The sequence below is a fragment of the Charadrius vociferus genome, unplaced genomic scaffold (assembly GCF_000708025.1).
Source record: "Charadrius vociferus isolate BGI_N301 unplaced genomic scaffold, ASM70802v2 scaffold248, whole genome shotgun sequence".
Classification (NCBI taxonomy): domain Eukaryota; kingdom Metazoa; phylum Chordata; class Aves; order Charadriiformes; family Charadriidae; genus Charadrius; species Charadrius vociferus.
This window is the reverse complement of record NW_009649851.1, coordinates 986,962-1,013,625: the sequence shown is the minus strand read 5'-3', so window position 1 is coordinate 1,013,625 and position 26,664 is coordinate 986,962. Positions and strand designations below refer to the sequence as shown.

The 26,664-nt window shown below is 43.1% G+C and overlaps 1 protein-coding gene across 1 annotated transcript in view; it reads right to left on the bottom strand.

The window, feature by feature from the left end:
- The window catches only part of ST5 (suppression of tumorigenicity 5), a 98,800-nt gene that overhangs the window by 7,739 nt on the left and 64,397 nt on the right, over nucleotides 1–26,664 (bottom strand). Inside the window, exons 11-13 of the mRNA XM_009890954.1 lie at nucleotides 24,743–24,820; nucleotides 20,700–20,840; nucleotides 17,551–17,699 (exon numbers count right to left, since the gene is read on the bottom strand). Of these exons, the coding sequence (XP_009889256.1) occupies nucleotides 17,551–17,699; nucleotides 20,700–20,840; nucleotides 24,743–24,820 (368 nt within the window). The remainder of the gene's footprint in view (nucleotides 1–17,550; nucleotides 17,700–20,699; nucleotides 20,841–24,742; nucleotides 24,821–26,664) is intronic.

Genomic DNA, 26,664 nt, shown 5'->3' with positions numbered 1-26,664 from the left:
GCCTATGCATTTTAAGGCTCTGCACACAGTTTTTCAAAATTCACCCTCAGAAAATCTTCCCTTGTTGAGATGTTTCAGGCTGACCCCCATCAAACACTCACTCCAAACTTTCAGTCCCCAGAATCGCCCACTCCCTCCCGGACACCGCTCACGCAGAGGGCAGCGGGAGTCCCACATGCTGGTACCAAACGCCTCCTTCTACAGAGTGCCCACGTGTCTCTCACAGCTGGAAAGATTCGTATCTAGAAAGGATACACTTCTTTCCCTTCAGTGTGAGGTTTTTACATTCCGTAAGGTAAAATTCAGAGATGATAGATGTAAGGGAACCCCTGGTTTAAAACTCTAAAATATGGTTCAGCTCCTTTTAAAAGGGTATCATTCATAAGCAGCATGTTTGGTAAATTAAAAAAGAAAGCCCTACCATGGGAAATAAAGTCTGCTCCAGTGTTTCCTTTCAAAATGTGAAACCCACACATTGTCCCACTGTTCTTGTTTATGAGAAATAAGAAGTAAGGTCAGATGATTTATTTTCTTTAAGGTGTGTGAAGCACACAAACTTCGCTTTAGTTTATGTGCTCCGCACACCTTAAAGAAAATAAATCAGAATAGTCAAAGAAATTAGATTTTCAAAATATTTTCACTTTTAATAGTCTAGGGCAGTTTTGATAATCCCGAGAGCTGGTTTTGAGACTGGGCCTTTTCATTTAGTTTGTGCGGTTTTACAGGAATGCTGCATAATGTTTGTGCTGTTGTTCTACTGGAAAACACTTCTTATATTACCCAGATGCAGCTAATTTTATCCATGGGCACAAGGAACCACACCATTTCATGATCACACACTAACAAGGAGCGTAAACCATCACATACTTCAGAGGTGAAGCGCTGCTGGAGTCAAGCACAAGCGGGAGACCTGCTATGATGATCCCAGGGCTCTGGCCGCCCCCGTACAGCGTGGGCCAGCTGTGCCCAGGGTCCCAGCACCGCAGTGGCGTGTGCCTCCCTCCTTCCCTCCAACACACAGGTAGTGCCCCTGCACCATGCCACCAGTACCGACGCCAAGCTCCCATCCCACTCCGGAGATGTGGGCTAATCCGCTGGGATGTGATGCTCTGCCTCTGCAGAAGCAGCCGTCTCTTGAACCCAGCACATCTCTCTGCTCTGTCAGCTACAGGCTGTCCCGCACGCATGTGTAACTGTACACATGGAATAAGTCTACCAACGGTAACTGACTGTGAAAAGGTGACAGTGTTTGCAAGTTTTGTGGGATAAGGGAATTTTCTCACATACAGATAGGTAAGGTTATTATATAGCCATGCTGCACAGCCTACGCCACTGAACTCGCCCCATTAGCCTGTACTCATCCCCAATAATGTGCACTCTGCTCAAGCAAAGTTAGTGAACAATTTCTAGAAAAACACCAAGTTTCAACTGATTTCAAAACACAGGCAATCCACCACTTCTCCTTCCAGTTTTTTTTTTTTTCCATGGTTATCATCTTGTTAGAAATTATTTGGAATTTGCCCAGGTTTTGGTTCTTCCTGTGCCATTTATTCACTAGATTAAAAAGACTTTCAGTGTTTGATCTTCTCCCCATGAAATCATTAATATGAGATTATAGAATCTTATTCAGACATTCTTAATCATAAATTTCTCTTGAAGAAGAGATATTTAGATTTTTTAACATGTTACAGGCAAGAGATGACAATGCCTCTTTCCCACTCAAAGATGATTTATCTTCCTCTGGGCTATTTTGTTTTCAAATCATTTTCTCATGATAGCACATTGAAACTTTTCCTTGTTGTGTACTTGGCTGTGAAGACACAAGGCCAAGACACAGGAACTTCAGATGTTACCATGACTCAGCTGAATTGTGGAGACTGCTTGTGAACATGGTTTAGGCCCATGTCAAAAGCAAATTAATCTGTTTAACAGGGACATTTACTGTCCTTTAGATGGGAGGATATCTGCTATCAATTTCTGTGTCAGTCAACCAACAAATAACCCCAAGTCTAGGCTATTAATATCTAATTGCAGCACAATTACCATATTCTGAGCAACACACGTTGTTCACTGTTGAAGAGTGAATGGATGCTTCCCTGGCTGCAGGGAGCAGTGCCGATGCAGATGCTGGTGCTGGACATGTCTGTTTCAGAGAACCATGGCACGTCGCGTAGTGTGAGTCACCAACTCTCACAAAAAGTTAAAGTCCTACTCAGTTACACATACTACTCACATTGGAAATATTCCACAGATACACTCAATAACTCTTTTTGCTCTATAACAATAGCCAAAAGTTATACTCCTCACTTCCCCCTCTGCCACCTACAATTTCTCACAGACCCAAGGAAGCCTCACACATGGAGCACCTCCTACGTCCAGGACTAAGCCTTTAGCACAGACAACTGCTAGCTGGCAGGGCTCCCTGATCCTGCCTTGCTACTCTCATGCACCTCCACAGACATTTTGGCATTTACATTGAAGAAGGGGAAGGTGAGAATATCCCTTCCCCTTCCTCCTCCTCTCCCAAGGGACGGACAAGCTTACTTAGCCAGGAGGAGAGAGGACCACCCCTAATGTGTGGGGCCAAGCCACAGAGCAGCTCCATCACCCCAGGGCTGGTGCCAGCTCTGTGCTATGCCGATGCTCTGGACCACGCACAGGACTGGGACCGATTGTCAGAATCTGGTCCCTCTGCTTCCTCAGATGGAGAAACGTAGCCAAAAATGTAAATTCACAAAGCAGTGTTTCCACTGGTCGTGTTTACTTTTCCACAACCTTTTCATGTTTCTCATTTCTCCCTCGTGGTTTCATTATGTTAGTCTGTCCACATTTGCTGAACTCTTTCATCTGCTGTGTTAACACATACATGCTTCAGCCCACAACTGCTGTGTGACCCAATCACCTCCCTCACCCACATCCTCTCGTCTGCTCAGGAGAGCTTCCTCCCATTTGAGGTTGGAGTCTGGAGTCTCCGTCCTTCCCAGGTGTAATACCTGGACTCAGGTGGGTATTACACACCCACGTGCCTCGTCACAGGCCACAGCCATGTTTTTCTGTGATAACTCCTACCCTTGGGCCATTGATGAACTGCGTAGCAAAACCAGATGCCTGACACTTCCCTCCTACACCCTTCAGTGCCTCACCAGATCCTGGATTAACTCCACTCTCTGACAGAGAGAGAGAGAGAGGTCTGTGACAACTCTGCGAGATAAAACAGCCTGAGAGGACTCTGTAAAAGACTCTGAGAAAAGGCTTCAGGGCTGAGGACTCGGCCCATCTGCCCTCCAACACACATGGGCTGCAGAAGCAGAGGAGAAGGACAAAGCAGAAAGCTTGAAAAGCAGCAAGTAAAGAGAAAATGGAAGTAAAAATTGTATCACACTGCTAAGGTTTGGGTGGGAGATGGAGTGCATATAGCATTGCTGTTACAGTGCAGGCAGTAATTCAGAACTGTGCTGTGCAGCATACAATACACAGCTAAGCTCTGAAAATATAAAGGTTTATCTAGGTGCAGAAGGATAAATAATAGCGGCACTTTTATTCGGGTGGATAAGACTAAATAATAGCATCAGGGACAAGATATAAATGAAAATGTATCAGTATCATAAGTGAGTCTCTGTACTCCAGCTGTCTTGCTGTAATCAGCTCCTGCAGCATTCCTACTTTTAAAGCAAGCCGATTCTCTGATTCTCCCCATTATCCCGCTGCTTGGGGGGCAGCGAGCGAGCGACAGCGTGGTTCTTTGCTGCCAGCTGGAGCTAAGCCATGACACACGGGTAACATCACTGCTGATTAGGGATTAAAGGATACCTCTGTGCGTTCATGTCTGCATGATTCAGGCATGCCATTACTGATGGGTCTGGGAGACCTGCCTATTTGTAGGATTGCTTGCATTTGTAACGCGCTGTTTTCATATGATCAGGATTCAAAATTTGACTTGTTTTCACTGAAGTTTTTAAGCTTGTGTGTCTGCCTCTGGATAACTAGTTTTGTTTCCAGTCTCAGGCAAAATTATATAGAATCATAAAGTAATTCAGGTGGGAAGAGGCCTCAGGAGGTCTGCTGATCAAGCCCCCTTGCTAGGCATCAGATCAGTTTGCTTCTGAAGTCAGATAAAAAAAAAAAAGTTATTTTGTTATATAAAACATCTTTGATGCTCTTTTTTTGTGAAAAGGTGGCACGTTCTGGCAGCAAGAACTTGAAGGCTGGCAGGATGGAGTGCCCTGTGTGATTCTACCAGTGATGTCTAAACTCACTCTAATTTGGTTATGTTAAAAGCCACCTTAAAATAATACTTTTGTGCATACTAAGAAGAGACTTACTAAGCTGCTAATTTATTCAGAAGAAATTGTTCACACCAAGCAGCACCTTCCTTTCCATTGTAGCCATGAGCTACACAGAGAAATGAGAGGCTAATCTGGAAGAGGAAGATCATCTTCATCCTGCAGGGAACCCTAGGGAAGGGAAGAGAAGGAAAGGAAGGGAGGGAAGGGAAGAGAGTGAATTAAATGCAAAGGGGTAAAAATAAGACCTGTGAGGCAGACCTGGGAGGAAAGGAAGGCAAAATGAGCCTGGCAAGCTGAGAAGAAAACATGAACTGAGGGCAAAGAGGCTGGGATGCAAAACTAAGGGACAAGACAGTGACTGGCTGGGCTGAACGACACAAGGACCAAGGAAAATGATTTAATATGAACATGGATAAAGCTCTGTCAAGCACATGCAGCCAAATAAGTAGATCCCTGGGAAACTTGTTCCTCCCAGTTGCTATAGGCAGATGGAAGGGCTGTGAGGCTGTCTGATGCCAATTACCCATCCTCATTTGGTACCAGAGATGCTGAGAGGGGCTGCAGCTGCAGGAGGGGAGATCAGACACTGGCATAGCTGGAGGTGTGTGACAGAGGCTCGAAACCTGCTCGTGGAACAGCAGCAAATCAAATATAGCCGGTGCTCATGCACTTCAGCTACTGTACTGCTTCCCCCTTGCCTCACTATGCACAGCCTGCTGATAAGCAGACAGACACAAAACCACAGTTTCTACCAGGAATAATTTTCAAACTGAAGAGACAAGTTTCCTCCACAACAGTTATATTTACCTGTATGTGAGAGACAGAAGATTATGGTCAAAACAAGCACCAGAATTTGTGCTCGGTTTATTGCTGTTTGACCCAAGTTAATTCTAATACAGTAATTTATCTGGACACTATTAAAACATTATTTCTAATGATTACAGAGCAGCAAGGATTATAGTCTGTTCACTCCTGGCTTCACCAATTAAAACAAAGCATGAGGGGACAGGAAAAATACAAAACAGGCTCTGATTCAGCAAAATATTTCAGCACGAGTTTCAGCCTTAATTTATTTTCATTGTGCTGAAATACTTCGCTGAAATGAAGGCTCAAAGACCTTTTCTTTTTCCACTTCTATTTTAATCAGATCAGCCCACAAACACACACACAAGACATGATAGTCCCTTTTGAACCATGAGTACCCTGACTGCTGTGGAAGAGCGCTGTCTGAACGGCTACAAAGTCAGCCTCTCTCATCAGCAAGGCATGTTTCAGCTTCTGAAATTTAAATAATTTTTTACTTTTCTAGAAGCCCTTCAGGGGTGAAGCAAACTACAGAGAATCCTTCAAGCCTTTATAAGGTGGTTTGGAAGTAGAGACTGTAATTTTTTAAGCTATTAAATAATTTTAATTTAATATATTAATACTATTTTTATTAACTTTTAATAATGCAATTTATTTTTTAATTAAATAATTAGATTTCAACCTCCCTGTGGCAGAATCCTGTAAAGGGCCCACCTCCATGTAGGGGTACACAGGGAGGAAGACTCCCCTGTACCACTGCCGAGGCACCTCTCCTCACCTGACCTTCAGGTAAATCTGTGAAAATCTGGGTAGCTGCAGGAAGTTTAGGATGGAGTCGTCGCATACATAACTCGAAAGAGGCTTCTGAACTTTCTGAATTTCCTGTTACCAACTCTGACCTTTCTCTAGAATAAACTATGAGATGTTTAAAATCAAAGTAATGGGTGTGTATTACATGGAAAATTGAGTGAGTTTAGTCTGTAAAAGCCAGAGTAATATTTTGCATTGTGATATATTTTTTAAAGCAAACACTTAAGTAAGAGGTAAACTAAGAGTCACAACATGAGGTCTTCAGTAGTTGGCCTAAAGTGTGCGGCAAATACTGTATCTCTGATCAATACCTGACATCCTTCCTTTCAGGAAATATAGACAAATCTGTATGTGCATATTTTAGGTTACCTTTTCTCTTGATGTCAAGGGAGACGTGCCAATAGAAAGCTCTGCTCCTAGTGTCTAAATAAAATAGGGAACTTCCTAATGTAAATGTAATCACAACGGAGAGGAACACACATCATTCATGTGAGGATCATGGTGAGCCAAATCCATTTGGACCTGTTGTGATTTAGGCTGGGATGGAGCTGACTTTCTTACTTGCAGCTGGCATAGTGCTATGTTTTGGATTTGGGATGAGAATGGTGCTGACAGCCCACTGGTGTTTTTTGTCATTGCTAAGTAGTCAAGGCCTTTTCTGCTCCTCACACCGCCCCACCAGCGAGTAGGCTGGGAGGGCACAAGAAGTTGGGAGGAGACACAACCGGGACAGCTGACCCCAACTGACCAAAGGGATATTCCATACCACGTGATGTCATGCTCAGTATATAAAGTTGGGAGAAGAAGAAGGAAGGGGGAGACGTTCAGAGTTACGGCATTTGTCTTCCCAAGTAACTGTTACATGTGATACCTGGAGATGGCTGAACACCTGCCTGCCCGTGGGAAGCAGTGAATGAATTCCTTGTTTTCCTTTGCTTGTGTGCACGGCTTTTGCTTTACTTATTAAACTGTCTTTATCTCAACCCACGAGTTTTCCCACTTTTACTCTTCTGATTTTCTCCCCCATCCCACCGTGGGGGGAGCAAGTGAGCAGCTGTGTGGTGCTTGGTTCCCGTCTGGGGTTAAACCATGACAGGGCCAACTCAAATGCAGCAGCCAGTTCTGAACGTTTCATAACTTAATCATTACACACACTACAACAAATACTGCTACAGTCGATCTCTACAACTGGGTAAAGAGCTCTCTAAAGCACAAATGAGAGATCTCCCCTGTCTGTGATGGACTGTAACATATATTACCCAGTCTTAGCAGTGAGCTAATGACTCAGTCCTAGTCCGGAAGCAGGTGGAAATCCCACACTCTGCACAGGAGCTTGACAAAGGAAAAATATGATTCAAGAAATGAATGTTTCCCAGGGTGGGTGACTGATTTAAGCAAACCGGGAGCACTGCTATTGCACTGTGCCTGTCAGCCTCCAGGATCCATCCACTGCTGCCTCGCCTCCTGAGCCAGGCTTCCCCCCTGTGCCAGCAGCAGCCTGGGGCAGAAGTGAGAACCTAACCATGCCTTTGCCAAGGGTGAAAGGCAGAGTCAAGTCACAGTGGCTCCCCTAATTTGAATGCTGACATGTTTGCTGCAAATGACCTTTGTGATGCCTCACGGAGTGCAAACAAGACCTCAGCGACAACACTGGCAGGGAGAGAGGGGCACAGACGGAGGAGGAAGTGCATATTTTCCACATCACATCAGCCCAATTATCAGTTATCATCCTTTGCAGAATCTTTTTAACTATGCTTACAACTCAAAGAGTGTAGCTACTTAACCCTCACACCCCTCAAATGGTGGGTTTTTCCCCCATGAAAATGAGCCAAACCCAAACCTTGTTTTGCAAGAAATAAGTCACGCTTCAGATTTTATCTGGTGCTTCCTACAGTGCAATCTGAGAAAAGCCACGCTCGTCAAATTCTTATAAAGGAATCACAATATGGCTTTACCTGTCCAGCAAAAGCAGTGCTGCAGTTCCTATCAGTGGGGCATCAGTGACACAGTTAGTTTTGGGACAGACTCCAGTGACTACTGAAGGTGAGTTACAGAGAGCTCAGGCACTGATTTCTCTGTGCTACTGATGATTCCGGGTAGGACATTTTTAATGTTAAACACAGTGGTTACAACCCAGTTTCTGGACTTGTTTTCTATGACCTTAATTCACAGAGACATGGTTTGCCACGCCGCCGTGTCAACAAGCACAATTCATGGAGAAGATTTTCCCAACAGTTTGCATCATTGTCCATGTCCTCTTTCTGGTCCCTCCTTATCATACGTTACATAAAATTGAGTGGGCAACATCTTCATCCATATACTCTTCTCTAACCACATCCCCTTTAGCTTAAGCTTACAACATCCTCTCCTGTCTTGTGCTATCTTATCTTACTAGTACGTTGCATCAGCAGCGTCACTGTAGTTACCTGAACATGTCTCCACAGCGCATTACAGGTACACCAGGCAATGTGGAGCAGAAGGGGTGAGGGACCCTCACAGTGCTTGCCTATCTTTTCATCGCAACCCCATGAAAGTTTGTTCAGAAGCACATGGACAGAAAAGCTTTTCCATCACCATAAATGTCCCATCATACCAGAACAGAGAACGTCACATAACTTCAGGTATTATTTTGATACACTGGACACAGTGCTAAGATACATGCTAAAAGCAAGGAACTTAAATTTTAGTATTTTCTAAGATGACAACAAAGAGACAAAAGACTATACCTGTGATGCTCCTGGCATACCGTGTTTTTGTGCAGGAGGGCTGCTGCAGCAGTCTGTACCTAACTGCAATTTACGGTCAACGGCTTAAGGAATAAGCAGGTATGTTACAATGCCATAGCGCAGCCAGGAGGCGACATCAGCAGCAGCCAGCACCCGGTAGCTGTCTACCCTGCTGGGATGATGTCTCCCAGCTAAACAGAGATGGACTGAAATATGATGTGCTCTCAGGGGTTCCTATGTTAAAGCCACTGTATTTGTCAGTCTGTTAAAGTAATTCAGATTTTCAATGTTTTATAATTACACAGCTCATTAGGGGATATGATCAAAGAAGAAGTAAGTACAGGGTTCATTTAGACTATACAGGAGAGTTTCTTTTTGGTTTTTATCTAGATACTGGAAGACAGATATTTTATGAAAATTTCCAAAAGTTATCATAACTTTACACAAATTAGTAAATTATTTTACTTCATTAAGAGCTGAATTTTCAGAATCCAGCTCCCACCTTCCTGAACACCTGAATGACAGAGAGTCTGAGGTCTCACAGGTAACCTGCAAAGCACAACCTTGGCTCATGGCACAGATCAAGGTTGCATCACAGGGAGCTGAGAGCTGCAGACCAGAGAATACACTGTCAGGGGATCTCTCTCTCAGAGAATAACTTTGAAGTACTTAATTTAAAAGAAAGCAGAGAAAAGTTCATTAAAGGGGAATATGGTTTTAACAAAGACATCATTTTTTGCTCCTGTAATGCTTGTGCATAAGAGAGGCACATGAAAGCCCCTGGAGAAAGAGACATGCAAAGTGCCCTTCAGAACAAGGATTTGGCTTTTCAAGTAACAGGCGTTCAACCATACTTTCCACAAAGCTCAAGCAAATGGGATTTTTGGCAAAAAGTCATTGCTTTGACACATCAGCCACCTGCCCAAGCTTTGTCAGGTGGCTACACGAAAAAAACTCAACATTTGAAAGTGGAAAGTTATCCTTAGTGCCCACAGAGTTATTCAGTCCCTTCCTGCAGGACAGTTTCTTAGCATAAATCCTTAACAAAACTGGTTCTGGCCCAGGTGCTCCAGAGGAGTGTTAACTACTTGTTCTTTCCACACTGGGACCTTTGTTCCCACCAGTCCTTGTTAATGTTCACACTGGTGGTTTCAGATTCACAGGCAATCATTGCACTGTTAACAACATGACAGCTGTAAAGTAGGATGAAGAATTTTTCTAGGTAGTGAGAAAGGAGGAGAAGAACAGCCCCAACCCCCTAATCCTTCTCGTTCAAAAGCTGCAAAGAGGGAATCTGTCTAAATCCCCTTGTGGGGACCTAAAAGCCCAGTTAGGAAAATGTTGCAACTTACTGCCATATGGTTATTGTGCAAATAAGCAATGCAGAAGAGAACTACCAAACAACATGGTCGTCTTCTTATCCCATTCCCTTTCATGGAGAAGGGAGAGAGAATTTTGTTGCACAAATCGCAAGTGGAAAAATGATTATGTTCTCCTGCTGTAGAGCATTGGCCAAAGCCTGAAGTGACATGAATAAATACCACTGGAAAGGAGGACAGGAGGAAAGGAGGAAAAGGAACATCATACAAGCTCTACTCTTATTGTGATATATCATATTAAAAATGCCATCAAAGTTTACTGCATGTTAAAAATGTAATTATTAGATTGCTTTTCTCTGGAAATGCAGAATCTTAAACAAACCAGAGACTCAGAAAATTTATTTTCTTTCTTGGACTGTCTCTTCTGACTGACACACGTTTTCCTACTGCCCACGTACAGCTCCCTCTGTTGGCATCAGCCATCACACAATCTGAGTGCCAGAGAAATGTAATCCAAGTGGTACAAAATGTATCTCTTGAGAGGGGGAATAAAGTGCAAAACTTCTCTCAAAAATCTTGACAGACAGCTCTGCTAGTTACCTTAAACCACCAATTTCACATCACATTGAACACCTTACGTTATAGAAGTTTTAATTTTTTTAAAAGTATATATGTTGCTACTTAGTGATGCTTCGTAGAGCAAGCAGACTGCAATAAACCAAAGTGTCACAAAAGAAAAGCCATTGCAGGGTAGGTAACAGAGACTCAGACAGACTCCAGAGGATGCTTCTTTTATAAAAGATGACAGGAGCTGCAAGCTGTTGTCCCTTAGGTGAAGCAGGGGTGGTCCGCAGGTTCTAAATCCCTTCTCAGTGGGGGCTGATCTGGCTCTCACAGGAGGAAATGGAAATTCTCTGGTTACTTACATGAGAAATGGATGTTTTTGCTGTAGAATAAATTCTGTCTACTAGGCACGATTACATATTGGATAATTATACAAGGGCTCATTCCTACCACTGCAGAAATTACTGGAAGAAATTCTCTAGCTCATGTTCAGCGTGTCAGACCAGACAAGCACAATAATCCTGACAGTATTAAGAAAGCAATTCAAGATATTTGGATGAAAAAACACCAGAAGAAATGTCAGCCATCTGTATTTCTCCTGGGTTTAGACAGAAGATCTGGGAGCTATTACACATTCCACAGGTACAGCAGCCTGCATCTCTAAACATCTCCGTCTTCGATGCACAGCTGATAACTAAAACAAAGCTTTCCCTAAGGCAAATAACTGGATATAGAGCTCAATATAGGGCTGTGCTAGCTGTGACCAAGAAAAGACATAGTTGTATCTCCTGTAGCACGTGCTCAGAAATGGTACAGACCAGTTAGAGATCAGCAACAGTAAATTCTCCCTCACAAGCTGGTTTCTGGCATGTGTTTGTCATCAGATTTCTCTCACCTTTTTTTTTGGAGGTTTTTGTGACGGGGAAAGTAAAGAAAATCTTTATTATTGGCCAAAGTTCACTGTCTGTTTACTGAGCACACTTTCTCTCTTTGTCCTAACACACACGTTTTTACATTTTAACCTGCAGGTTGGCAGATTTTACAAGTGTTAGGATCTAACAGGCTACTGGAAAGAAGCATTCCCAGGCAGCAGGTGGGCCTGGTCAGGCCGATCATTGCTGTGATTAGTTTGTAAGAATTATACCCTACTTTTGTTAGTAAAAAATATACAATAAGGAAATAGGGAATTATCTCCCACTTTAGTAATCTGCCCGAAAGTTTAGCTTCTCTTGCTTTTCCACTTGACCTTGCTACAGGGCTGAGGAACAATAGTTTACTCTTACTACTAAACCATTGCCACTTATCTCCTATTTAAATTTGCATATTTTAACTTGAGCTTCAAGATCATGCTATGATTTCATTTGCTAGATTAAAGGATCCCTAATACTGTTTTTCTAGGTAGGTACCGAGAGACTGGGACCAGGTTGCCCCCCAACTGCCAACTGTGCTGCTTTCTAGCTTGGCCTCACGACTCCCAGAACAACAGATTCAAATATGAGGACAAGCGTCATCGCTCCTCAAACGTCCCAGGCGTAACACGGACAGCCCTACGCTGTCTCTGTCCATGAGATTAGGGAAATGCCGTTGTTTGTTCTGAAAGCCTTTGCCCTTGAATACAAGTACACTCTGCTCCCCTTTCCCTCCACAAAATTAACAGAGACATGCCTGCGGGATGACTTCTCCCACTATTTACATATTTATGCTTCTGTCCTGTATTAGTCAGTGTTTCTGTCTGGAGCCCATAACCTTTGGTCAGGTCTGGGATCCGCCTGGATTTTCTACAGTAGTGCTGGAAGACAGATTCCTCCTGGTAGTCCAAAATACTTAGGGGAGGGGTAGGGAGGTTTTTGTCCTTAACAGGATTAAAGTTTTTTATCCTTAACAGGACAAAATCTTCCCACCTCACAGGTGGCCAGCTTCTGCTTGCAACAGCACCTCTTGACTTCATGGGGCGAGCGCTGCAGAGAAGGGTTTTAGGGGGGCTGCAGAACACTAGGTGCAACTGCTAGTCCATTTTGGGGCAGGGGTGTGTACTGGTAGAGGGACAAAGAAACATGGAAGGAAAATCTCCTTGGGAAGACAAAGTCACCTGTGGCCATCCCTAAGGGAGGAAGACACTGATGTGCAGGAGCTTTAGCTGCACTGAAGTTGGCTGTCATCCAACTTTGCCTCAGCCTCATTCCCTCAGATCTCCCTTCCACACAAGTAAAAACTTGTGGGCTTATTCACAAATTTACAATATCTCATGAGATATTGTAAATTCAGCTGGCTCACACCTGAGGATGGTGCATGATAGGCACCTTTCAGTGGCAACACCACACTGAAGCGTGCCCATCCCAATGCTCCTGCCCACATCCAGCCCTCTGCTCTGCCCCTCTCCCAGCACAGGAGCTCCTGGTGTGACCTGGCCAAGGGGCCCATCTGGTTTGAAGAAACTCTGCAAAATGAGTAATTCCTACTGCGGCTGGGCCGGCACAGCCTCCTGAGCGAGGGAGAGCATGGCACAGGGCAGGAGCAAACCCAGGGAGCAGGAGGGACTTCCTGAGCTGGCACTGCCACTTAGAGACGTGCCTGGCCCACCTTTGCCTTGGGGTACGTTTCCAAGTTCGCCAGATGGTTTGGGAGCATAAAACCCATTGCTGTCAACGGAGATTTTTTCTTTGAAGCCCACACTTCTGCTTCACGGAGAAGTAGCTGAAATATCTCATAGAAAAACAAAATTCACAGCTATGAAAAGTTGTGTCTTTTACAAGAACAGGGACTCTGTAGAAGCCTTTCACAGCCCCCAAAGCTTCAGAAAGGCCACTGAAAGGAATATTCTAGAATTTAGATCTACAGCAAAAGACAAGCCTCATCCGAACACTCCCACTGACTTCAGCTGGCGTTGGACTGGACCACATGTGAAATTGGAAGCAAACTGTGCTCAGAGTCCTTCACAATACAGTGGATTACAGCAAGAGTGGTTTTTATTTATAAAAAAAAATGGGGTTGTAACAAAGGGACACTGAGATGCCCAAGGCCTTCCTTTCCCCCTCTCCAAACATTCAGGGAAAAAGGTAAAGAGACTGTTCTCACACACATGGAGATACATCACCTCCTCAGCAAACATGTTCATTAATTTGTTTCCCCAGCATAAAACGAAAACAAGCAGAGAAATATTTTTCTTCCAATGTTTGCTTTCTATTTATTTTCTGTTGCTACCTTTGTGCCTGCAGCAATGCCAATGTTCCCTGAGCCCCAGAACCCCCGGGTTTTGCATCTGCTGCCTAGCCTTCCAAACCCCAGAGGGCTGCGCTACAGCAGCTCTCCCTTTGCAGACGGCAGTCATGGGACTGTTTCAGCATTTGGGTGAACAGCCAGAATGCTGGGAGCATAAATAGGGACTCCCAGCTGGGACAGGGATTGGAACCGGGATGGGACATACCATCTCAGTTGTTCTTTCAGCAGATGTTTAAGGAATTGGAGCTTAAAACTACCCCTTTATGAGTTGTTGTTGTTGTTGTTATTGTTGTTATTATTATTCCAAGTTTCTCTATTGTTAACTTTACTTCTCTGTTGTCTTCTTGACTGTTCATGGAAAACAAAATACTGACAGGTTGCTGGCAGATTCAAATTCATTTTTGAAGATGAGCAAATAGCCCTAGGGATTTATTCCCCCAATTTCAAGCAGAAAAACAACTTATTGGAAAAAAAATCCCAAACCTACCTGCACATACCTAACCATACCTAACCAAGGCAACCCATCAATCCTGTCATTCAAAACTTTACTACTGTTTCCTCATTGCTGGTAGCATCACTTTCTGCATTGAAAAATGGCAACCTCTTCTGCACAAAGATCAAGGGCTATAAATTTTCACATTCTGGGCACTAGAAGGACCATAAATAACAATTTATTGAATGAATCTCACTTCACTAGGCATGACTTTCCCAAACATGCATAATGTGTGAAATCTTTTATTGCTTGGAGACCTGTTAAACAGGCAGCCGCAAAAGCCCATTGCATCTCATTGTTTGAAGCCTAAACCTCAACATCATTTATTTCTAATCTACTTTTTGGGTACATGCAGAAATCAAACCCTTGTAAAATCTTTTTAATTTCCTGCTCTCGTTCTTTGGGCCCACAGACTGGACCTGTAAGATATTTCACTTCTTTTTTTTCCACATTACTGGTAAAATTCTTCAGTTTCAGCCGTGATGCCCATAAACAAAATTCACGTCAGACAAGGCAAAGGTTCCAAGACAGACAGTTATTAGCTCAAAGCCAGAGTGTTTCATTTTAGACTTCATCCCCATTTAAACCATGAAAACCTCAGTAAGTATTGCATTTAAATCCACTGTCACTTTCTCCAGGCCTTTATCAAAGGACTCATTATTAGTTTCTATTTTACCGTACCTCCTCGATCCCCATGCTGAGAGGGGCCACACTGTATCAAGTAGAGCTGCATGCACCACAGAGCAACAAGCAGTTTCTGTCCTGGAGTGTTTAGGATCCCACACAGACCAGACAAAAGATAAGAAAGAGGAGCTACATTTCCAGCATGTGTCACACAGCAGGTTGGAGGTTTCAGAAGGAGAGCTCAGGATTCTCAAGTCTTAATCCAGGGCCTTATCTACCACATCAGATTTTGTCATAGTCTTTTTAAACAAAACGAAGTATATGTATATAGTAAAGGGTACATGTGAATCTAATAAAGTATATGGATATAAACCTTTTTGTAAGAAAGGTTCTGTCCCTTCTTACAGGAGCAACCACAAAACCACACAAGCCTCTTGGATCCACCTGAATCCTGTCCTTTCTCAAAGTATGTGCTAATGGTCCCCAACCAAATGGCTCACTCTCACGACAGAAACAACACTTCACTGCAGAACTGCAGGAGAGCGCAATGTTTGGATATGTGTTTGCTGAAAGGTATCTTTATCATTTCTGGTTCCTGTTGGTGCTGGTGCCTATTTTAGTGTGCCAAAAGGGAGAGCAGCAGAGCTTTGCGTGTAAGCAGGACTCTGTTATCCTCTGCTCTGAGGTCTGTGAGACTAGGGAGCCCTTGGGAGAAAAGTAATTGCACAGACAAGCCTGAGCTTTTAGCTTCCAGTCAGGCTTGCAATGAGTATAAAACTCTGGTTACCTGATGAAGTCCCGGGTTACCATGAGCCCTCAGCATCAGCATCAGCAATGTGACCGTTTTCTAAGCCAAGCTGCCTTAAGCCTGTCAAAGTAGGTTTAATTGTTGCTTCTTTTCTCTGAACAGTGCCCAGAAGCATTATATGACATTGGTAAGGCCAGCTATCCCAGCGAAACACTCCAGGGAACAGCTACTTTCTGTCCCAGCCCTCATGGCTGAGAATGTCTCCTGCAGCAAGCCATCCCCACAGTACTGTGCCTGTGGCCGATGGATCAAGGCATGGGGTACTTTGCCAAACCAGGACAACATTACAAAGGAGTAATTGGGAACTCTGAAGCAGAGCAACAGTTGGCAGCACTACAGCACAGCCCTCATTTTCTCTGTACCATTTCTGTGACTTTCCACTCAAACCATTGTGCCATTTGAAGGAACGCAGACCTGTGCCACACTGAGTTACAGTCAGACTTGTGGGTGCCACTAATTCTGCTAAATGAACGGTAAAACAGAAACAGACAGAACGATGTAATTAAGCATGCTCTAGAAAAAGAGTCAGAAGGAACACGCCAACAGCATTTTCAAAAGCCACCTGCCCCAATATTCATGGCATGACTCACATATCTGCTAAAGTACTGCAGAAACCCTGGACTAGCTACACAATTCTCAACAGGAGTTTATGTGAAATTAAGTCATCCCAAATGGTCATTCAAACTAAGGGTTACTGACAAGGGAAGGGAAGAAATAAAATGTTCCTGTTTTTCTAGACAACAAAAAAGACTGCTAAGGAAGTAACTTTATAACCTGAGAAGGGTCTGCAGCTTTAAGAAATTCTCCCCTAAAGGTTGTAAAGCTTTTACTATGCAAAGTATTTTTGCTATTATATACACTGGCGGCCACTAAGTGCAGCTATTATTTCTGGCGGTCATTCAGAGAAGGTCGAGGCTGATAAAGTGTTTAACAGAGTTTGTTTGGGTAGATCCATCTGTGTTTTTAACCACCCATACAGTCTTTTTTTGTCCTTTTAAAAGATGCTGGATGTTCCTGAGTCTAATAAATTACAGTCTTTATTTTTAATTGCCATCTCTTATTATTTACCATGCCACAGTAAAGAACATCTTCTTTACAATGTCCACACTTTTCTATATGGAGTACACAAGCATCTGAAAAAGGGATGATTCTTTGCTGCGGGGCAAGGCTGAAGCACACGCAGAGCTCCCATTTCCTTGGTAAAAGGCCTCCTTACACCTTGGGGTGAGTACATGCCTCAGAGGAGCCAAGGAGAGGAGACTGCAATCAAAGGGCAGGGAAGTAAGAGGTATGTTGAAAGGATGTAGCAAGGAGCCCAAGATGGAGCTTTGGAAAGCAAATGTTTTCAGGTCATGCGAGCACCAGGAAAAATATCCTGACTAGTTGGGATGGACCATAATAGCATTCTTAACACTCCCACTGAATGGGTTTGGTAGCGCAGGATTTGAAACTTAGCCCCATTATAAACTCTCTGCACTGCATGGAACAAACCAGGTGAAGTCTCCGCACCCCATTTCTCTGCCTGGCTGCACTGCATGGCCACAAGTCAAAGCACCTCAGTGACGATCTCTTCTACTGTTCCAAAACCTGAAGTGAAATATTGCTATGACTATATTGCTTCAAAACACTGTGCAAACATTTGCTGACTATGAAGCAGGTGACAATTGGCATCACCACTTTACAGATGGCAAAGTAAGACAGAACAAGTGGCTCATAGCTAGTGACTGCTAGCAAATGTGTGCCTCACCTGATGCAAATAACTTCCATTGATGTAAAAAATATTTGAAACATACAGTGAGAGGATCCTCACATCTGACAACCATTCTGGACATTTCATAGAGCTTTTGGTCTCCAGAAATAGTACTGTATGCGTCGTTCAGGTCCCTTTGCCACTTACCTGAGCTTATCTGCTACAAAAATCACACGCCTTTCCAACAGGAGAGAAGCAAAGATCCTGATGATCTGACGAATGCTGAGGCACTTGAAAAGGCACTCAAAGTCCACGTGTTCCAGGCGCGAGTCCATGGGCCGCCGCAGCTCAATGACCTGAACACATCCAACAAACATCAGTCAGCATCACTGGTAAGGGCTGACAGCATCAGGGGTGCTCGGCACCCCGGGCCGGGCCCTCCAGCACCGCTCCGTGCTTGCCCATTGACAGGACATGGAGAACGACACCCATCCTCGTTTGTAAACTGAGGCTGGAGGCACAGCACTCCAGAGAAATGGTGTATTACACAATTCACTATCAACTCATTGTTCCCAGAATAGAGTTGTGCACATTAGATCTGCTGTCATTTCCGAGGGAAGCATAATTCTGCCCTCTAAACACCCTGTCAGAGATGTAAAGCTTGGCTGAGTCAACAGTAGGAAGCAAGTAACAAACTGGGAACACTGGAGTTGGAAGCTTACAGGGTTAAAACAGCCATAAAGACAAGGTAAATTTGGTTATAAACTTGGTTAGCGATTCAAATTCACATCTAGATAGAAGCCAGGGACTGAACTTGAAGACTGAGCAAATTTTAAACCCAATTTACTTCATTTTCACTCTTCTGTGATGCATAATTCATTATATAATGTTTAAAACCTTTTTTGTGATAAAAATATATACATATATATATATATACTTAACTGGGGAGTCAGGACAAGGTCTTAGATGGTGACTTGTGACATCCCTTTAAAGTCTAATTTTCACACTTCATCCATGACCTCAGGCCCTCTCCTTCCTTTCCTCAAATGCCTTTTGCTTGATTTCTTTGTTATATCTTCCTTTTACTCTGCAATTGACATGCTCAGATGTGGAACTTGAAAGTGGAGGACAGAAAAAAGAAGAAGGAAAAATAACATGAAGAAGAGAGTCACAGAGAGAGAAAAATATGAAGTGCAAGACAGTAAATGATGAAGTACTGAGGAATTTGAGGAAACAGAAGGGAAAGGGGAAAAGTTGACCAACTTGAAGCAGTGTTGAAATCTCTGAAGACATATTAACAGGAACATATATACATCTCCTTCTTTCCATATGTCCAAAAATCACCATCACTTTATCGCTTCAGACCACTTTTATGTTTTCGTGCACATGATACCACATTCCGCGAGCATACTGTATTGGGTTTAAATTTGAGTAGCCCTAACAAAATTCCTTACAAACACACTGTTTTAAGGATATGAGCAGCAGCAAGACCACAGGATACTGGAAACAAATCCAGTCCATACCAGTTTAGTTGTAATATTGTTTGTGATCAGTAACACAGGACTGTAAAAAGAAAGTCACTGTTAGAACAGTATTCATGTACAGATCTGATTTTTTAAATCCTGAAATACAGAAACATTACGGTGCCAGAGTATTATATACCCATCACTCAGCTGTTGCCTCAAATGGCAGTAAGAATCAAATTGGGGAGTGATGGTGTACCATGAATACCTCCTTGGGAACTGCTGCCTGCCGATCCCTTTCTCATATTCAGTAAAGGCGCCCACTGCCATTCCTTAGCATCGGGATTGCAGGCTCAAATCATGTTTATGCGCCAAATCATGAGGAGCTGGTTTTACTGCAAAACTTCCAGCGCTAAAATCTTGCTGCAGGGTAGGTTGCAATGCAAGTTACGGCAGCTTTTACAAATGCCATGGATGTTTTCTGTTGCCTTGGCAAAGCTTTCTGCTTCAGTCTGCTCATCACAAAGAAATATACTGTCTACTTCCCAATTAATCATCATCTTTGTTTAGGCCAGAGGAGCCACAATGGAAGGACAAGATTCTGTTCCTAATTAAGCCAGTGCATTCCATTTAAATAACGAGTTTGTACTAGCATAACAGAGAGCAAAGCTCAGCCAGAAGAGAGTTGTTTGTTTGTTTGGAATTATCTCAGTGTTTTTCTCTAGGAGAGTTCAGAAGCTTGAGCAGAGGATAGAGAAGTTGCAGATCCATGGTTCCCAGATATATTCACATCAAAGAAGCATTATCAGATCTTACTGCTGTTATGCCAATCAGCCTTTTAATTTTCCTTTGCTTCTCCAGAAGGAAACGCTTGTGACTTAAACATGCCTTGCAAGTCACGTATGCAAGGAACGCTTTACATTTCATACCAAGTGACATTACAGGCCCACTGCATTCAAGTCAGCGGCATTATACTTGGAGAAAATATGATTCAATGTAAAAATAGTAATAGTACTTTAAAACTAACCTTCAGGAGTGTAAAATAACCCTAGCGGGGATTTTTATTCCTGCTTCACTAACTGGGCCCAATTCTGTTCCTATCTGCAATAACGCATTTTGTCTACATGCTTGCCCATCTGAGTGGAGCCACTCTATACTTACATAAGGACATGCAGAGAACAGAATTTGACACAGCGAATCGCTAGCAAGCCTTAAGTTACAAAAACCTTTTTAAGGAAGGCACCAATATTGCCATTTTCTAGTAAGGCCTATGTTGTATGACGCTAGGCTTCTAGCTACTTGAGTCAGTAATAGAAGGAAATGAAATCTATTATATGTGTGCACACACACATGCAAAAACTTTCATATGACAGGCTTTTCCAAATACAGACTATTTCTTTGAGGGCCAGTTAAAGGGTATTTATTGCCAAAAAGAGCCATTTAAATGCTGCTGGTCACTCCTCCTACCAAGGCCAGGACTAGCAGTAATGAGGTTTGCAATAACAACCGGCTGCTGAACTGTTTAAGTACAGTCAGCATGGGAAACTTAGACTGGCTTGTTATCACTGTGATAAAGCCCAGCAACACTGTAGTTCTGTTAACTACACCAGCCAGGCATACTAGGACATTTGTGTCGTTTGTGGGTTTTTCTTAAACACAACTTAATAATAAACATAAAATAACAAATATGTAACAATAAATTGACTGTTAATCATCAGTGGGAACTAGCCTCAGCATATCAACGCTGGTGCAGCTCCTGCACTGCTCGTTTTGAGGGTGTGCCACCTCACACGCCTGGCAGTTTCCATAAGTCTCCTGTTTTTCTTTTGCTGTTTGATATTGGAGTGGTGAGGGGGAAGGCTTTGACTTTTAATATTTGCAGTTGCTTTTTACCTCGTTTCCAGCTCCAGGCAGAAAGGTTTTGACTTTGATTGTCTTTCCAGGTGCAGGAAAAGGAGATTCCATCAGACTCCTCATAAATGGATAAACCAAGGCAGCAGATATTCCCCTTCTCCTTTCAACCTCATCCAGGATCTGATCCATTAGTAACACGTAAGAGAGAAAGAGACAGAACATGTCAGCACCACATACACTTTTGAAGCATCTTTTGACTCACATATGCCTGAACACATGGTAGGTCTGAGTTCAATTCTCTGCCATGCATTTCTTCACTACCATTAAAGTCATGGGATTTGATCGTACCCTAAAAGTGGTATGTTTTCCAGTTACAAATTGGAGTGTGTTTGTGAATGCAGTTAACACGGAGACACCGAAGAAATAACAAATATGGAAAGGAGAAAGAAGAGTCAGCATGGCAAAAGGGGTCTATGTTGTTTGGATTTGCCTGAACAACAGGGTGAGCTGTAGGAAAGAAAGATCAAGATAAAACCCATGACCGCAGACCAGGCCAGCATCACATATCAGTGGTACACCTTGAAATTTGTATTAAGGAGAAACACTTCTGCCCTGGGCATCTCTTCCATTTCAACTGAGAGGGTAGGAAAAAGCCAGACCAGCAAGGAAAGCAACCCTGCCACACTATGATACCAGCAGAGGTCCACCAGAAAAGAGCTCCTGGAAGAATCCTGGCTGTGGTGGCAGCAGCCACATTGCAGTCTGTGCTGAGCTGGAGCCAGCTGTGAGCAGCTTCATGAAGCATGCCCAGCTGTTTACGCTGGGTGCCTGCATTAAGGTCATCTTCTGTTTGACATGACACACAGCAGGCGATCTAGTTTTGAAATAAGCAGATGGAACGTCTTACTGATAGAGAGGACTATTATTTTCTTCTCTCTTTGGTCACATGGGCCAACATAAATTAGATCACAGCGAAGGTTTCCCACATTAGACAGCCCATATAGATGATAAACGTAAAGATGATGAGAAAGCAAGCTTCGAAGCAGTTAGTGGTTTGACCTGAAATGGTGATCTTTTAACCACCACTCAAGAGCAAAAGGCCGTACAAGAGTTAGTGGGTCTGAGCCAGGCATTTTCCCTTGTTTCTCTTGGAAACGCTTTTCACTGAAACAGAACATTAAAAGATACTTAAGCACAAGCTGGTAACTTACAACAATAGCTAGTGACACCAATGCCAGCAGAGGCATACACTGGTGCACAGTTCCCCCTTCCTTCTTGCAACATAGCAAGGACCTAACTAAAGCAAAGCTGACCCTAGCTTGCATTCCAGTCTGTGGAAGTGGCAGATAACCATAAATGAAGATAAGAATTTCATTCTTCATGTAATTTGCAGCACAACATCTATTCTCACCAAACAAACTAGCTACCCAAATGGGAAGTAGTGATGAACCAAGGCTATGACCCGGGTCCCTTAGTGCTCCTGCACACTGCCAGCACGCAGCTGTAATGTGCCCAACGCCCATCTCCTTTTCTGCAGTCACTATGCGGTGCTTCATGTTGCTGGAGTTGGGGGCCATGTGACATATCCCTGTCCCAACAGCCTTCACAACAGAAATAAAAAGGAGCACTTAAACCAAATTAAAGTGGAACAGAGATCTTCGGAGATAAAATGGTTGAAAACATCTGTTGAAACCATGACCAAATGAACTGGCTGGAAGTAAAGGTATCTGTGGTTCTCAAGCCTGTCTTAGCAGTAGGTATTACAGCAATGAGCATAAAAGGCTTTGAGGAAGATGAAAATAATGCAGGCTATCAGAAACAGGATGATAAACATTTTGAAACAGAGGACTCCGTTTGCTTTTCTGATAAACAGTATCCAAGGTTTAATATCTCATGGTCTTTCGTCACTCACATTTTTCTGTAAAGACAACTGTTCCTTGTTTTAACTAATTCAGCAAAGTGCACCATCGTGATCGTTTTCCTCGCTTTGACTGGGTTTATCAATTAGGACAGCCCAGGTTCCTCTTACTAGGCTGGAAAAAGAGACTGTCTCACTTTTCAAGAACTTCTGTCTCCATCCACACCTCATCTGTCTTCCAAACCAAGAGGGATACTAAGGCTCACACTCGTCCTCCTTTATTTAACAGCTGTTTTGTCCAAACCCTTTCCAAATGCGGTGCTTGGAGTGTGTGCTGAAGAGCTGTGCTAAATCCAGCTCAGGGTTGGAGTCAGCCCCGCGTGCTGCCACACACCTTGCTCCCACTGTGGTGCTGGTATGGTCAGGAGATGACCAGCTCTTTGTAGGACAGTACCGCTGTGGCCAGACTGCAGTGCAAATGGGGTCCTTTTGTGGCCCAGCTCCTTCATGAGCTCAGTAGTTGAGAAAGAGCACAGGTGTGTTACAGCCCCACTCAGATCCCAATATGGAACTGAGTGGGAGACTTCCATCATGCACAGACCAACAATTTGAGGCCCGTGTGGCCAAGGCCTGCCTGCCACAATGCCTGGGAACAGCCCCTGCTAAAGCCAGTGAAATTACACTCATCCACTCATCTGTCAACCTTGGGTTCATTTTGGCTGGATGATCAGATGCTTTTTTTTCAAGTTACAGATTGAACTGGGAAAGCAGACTATTTTCAATTTTGGTGCAATGACCTTCCTTGTAATTTTTTTTTCTCCCACCCCCCACCTCCCCCCAAGTTTTCCTTTGAAAATTAGTGCACTATCAAAATTAGATAAAAACATAAAAGCAAACAAAGAGCCTCAGGACATCTCTCCATACCATGAGTTTTGTGAGCTGTGTTATCCTCCCAGAACAATGCACTCTGTTTTGCTCACAGATATCTGTGTTTAGATACATATTATGTCTAAGAGACACTGTTATAAACCCTTGATTTCAGAGCTTTATGAAAGACGTCAGAAGCAGAATTGCAATTAACTGTTGGAACCTGATTGTTTTTCTTCACACAAGATTTGTGTTAAACAAAGTTTTATCTACAAAAGCTTGAAACCTGCTTTGAAGATAAAATTCTGTATGATTATTAGATCATATGAACAATATAAATGCTATGTTTTTTATTAACTTCAATGATTTACATGTTTTTTCCCACTTTATTCCTATACAAATGAACAAGAAAAATCTGTGTAAGTTCTGTGAGAATTCCCATACCTGAAGTGGAATTCTCTGGCAAATTAAAATAACATTTCTATGAACACTGTATCAAAATTGGAAAAGGGGAAGGCAGCCATTTGACCTTAGATATACCATTGTTCTCCACAGATCACCAGAAAATCCTGTATGATACTCTGAGGTGCTCTCTGGATTTTGCAGGACATGGTGTCAGAGGACTAGGAGGTCCTAAACTGGCAGCTAGAGAGATTTTTCAAATGTTAATCAATCAGAAATGTTATTAATAGTTAATTTTAATAACCTTTTGCCTTACAAAAGAAGAATGCTTGTGGCTCTGGAGCTGACTGGCAGTTAACTGTTTCTATGGCTATTCAGTCTCTCAGTTTAGCTGCAACACCCTGCTTATTGTCTTGAAACGCTTGTGTAAAGAAATGTGTTACCTAGGTAAACCACATCAGCATATGGCGCAACTTTGGATTCATTGGAAGCCAATTAAAAGATTTTCCATGCTTTCCTAGCCTCCTAAGGATAAAAAGACATGTTAATAGGGTTAAGCATATAGAATTCACTTATCAAATAACCTTTTTTCTTAACCGCATCATTCCACGGGGTATTGGAATAAAAGTGGTACTGGCCCATCATTCAAACTGTGGATGCCAAGAATTACAGCTCAGCACAGAATGGCTTTAGAAAACAATGGAAAAAACTTCAGTCAGCCAGATCATACAGACACCCAGATGTTTTTTGAATCAAGTTCTGCCTCAGTCACAGAAGTAATAAAACATTCTTTGATGAACCCAATAATAGGGATGGAATATCCAAAACAGCAACTGTAAAATACAGTTATCTCCCATCAAAGAAAGAAATTCTTCTCGTCTGGTTCATAGCTGCGGATGTGTCTCAGTAAACAATCAAATTAAAAAGAAACATTGAAAAAAAAAAATCTTCTTACCTTGGAAAATAAGTCAAAGCACCCCAGCCGGCTGATGACACAATAAACTTCAGGTAAGCGTGGGCCTTTTCCACTTGGCTGATAACAGTAAAAAGGAGATTGAAATTACATATTAATGTGGAGGCATAAGGAAATACACTTCTCTGATCACACAGTTACAGTTGGCCATCATGTGACATCTTTCACTATCCGTTTCTCCATCAAAATAGCTACTCTTGGAAAAGCATCATATTTCTTCCATAAGACAGGAAACTAAAAAGCATAAATAGTGCTTATCCACTTTGGAAATCACAGCGCATTGGAGCTGTATTCCGATATCGCTCCAGCTTGCAGCCATAAAAGCACATTTAACTATGACTGTAACTCATGCCGGTGCTATCACTGTCCTCTGCTCCTGCCGCAGCACAAGGAGTGGGGCCACCCTGGGGCCATGTGCTGGGAGATGAGAACTACAATGCTAAGGGAGGTTATGATGGCTTTAGTTCCCCACTCACTCCATGATGTTCAAAGAGAGCTCAACTTACAGCAAGCAAGCTCAGAGACCTAAACAAAGGCAAGCTGCATGAGCTAAATCATTAACTTCCTCAGATTAATACACGAAACTCTTAAATAACTTAAACAGTGGCTAGTATGAATCAATGACGCACATCCTCCCCACTCTCCAAAAGAAACCCAACCCATAAAGACCGTCTTCTGTAACCATCCTATTGAAGATATTTCCTAGAGAAGGTTTAAATTGGCATGAAAATTGTGTAGTCCCTCAGCATACTGACGGGACTCCGCAACCCTGCCTATACCACTGCAAGGAAAGGCCCGTCAGCACCGTGTGTGAAGAAGGGTGCAATCGCCGGCTGGATTCAGCTTACGTACTGGAAAAGAAGTAGAATTAGGCCAATGCTGAGCACTTTAGAAAAACCATCCTCACTGGCAAGGTCCTCAGAGGAGAGAGATGATCTGCTTGTGTCCTGCATGTGTACAATGTGCACAGACGGCAGTGACATCCATGCATAGCAGCTTCCCACTGTATTTTTAATAAGCTGCAATGCAGCATTCTGGTTTTGTGTGGTTGCAACTGATTTTCACCAGATCAGCAGGCACACACTTCCTAGGGGCTGTTATTTTAACTTATGTTAACAGGGCAGCTTGTTAACTTCAGATGCAGCCACATGTAGTCCCAAGACACAACGCAATGAGTCCTGGTGTTGCCTCGTCCAGGAGCTACATCCATCACAGCACAGAACAGCTGCAGGTACGCTAGCAAACCCCAGTACCCCAGCAGCAAAAACCTGAGAGGAAGGTGTGAGACAATAGGCGAGGCCGCCTCCTTCCTTGCATCATGTGAAGTCAGCTGCTCTTGTACCACATGGAGTGAAAAGTGGCTGTAAAAGAGTCACTTGGCATCACTTCGCCTCTTTACGCAGTCATACATTATTGACATGCAGAAGTGACAGAATCATCTCTACTAACGACTCTGTGATATAGGAGCTCAGTCACTGTTTCCATCAGCTTCTGCCCACTTGTACATTTAGCCAAAGTGGCTGATCATCTCCTCTGTATCCACATAGAAGGCGAATATATTTGTATCTTTGTCTCATCATTAGACTCTGCTGATACAGTGATTAACTTGCTCATGGTGTGTTTGACATTTACATGCCACACAGATGTCAATCAAGAGAAACAGAAGGGTAGCTGTGCTTTTTAAATCTGAATATTGCAATCCAGACTTGGACAGTCAGCAGGTGCCTGCCTGTTATAATAAAGACCACAAAAAAATACCAAAGCTAAGTGAATACAGATGAGTCTATTTCTGGACCCAAACCTGCTCACTACACGTCACATCTCTGAAAAAGCAGAGCCCTTTTTTGTCCATATTAGGTATAAAACCCTTTCTAAAGGCACTGAGTGATTATATCAAGCATGTG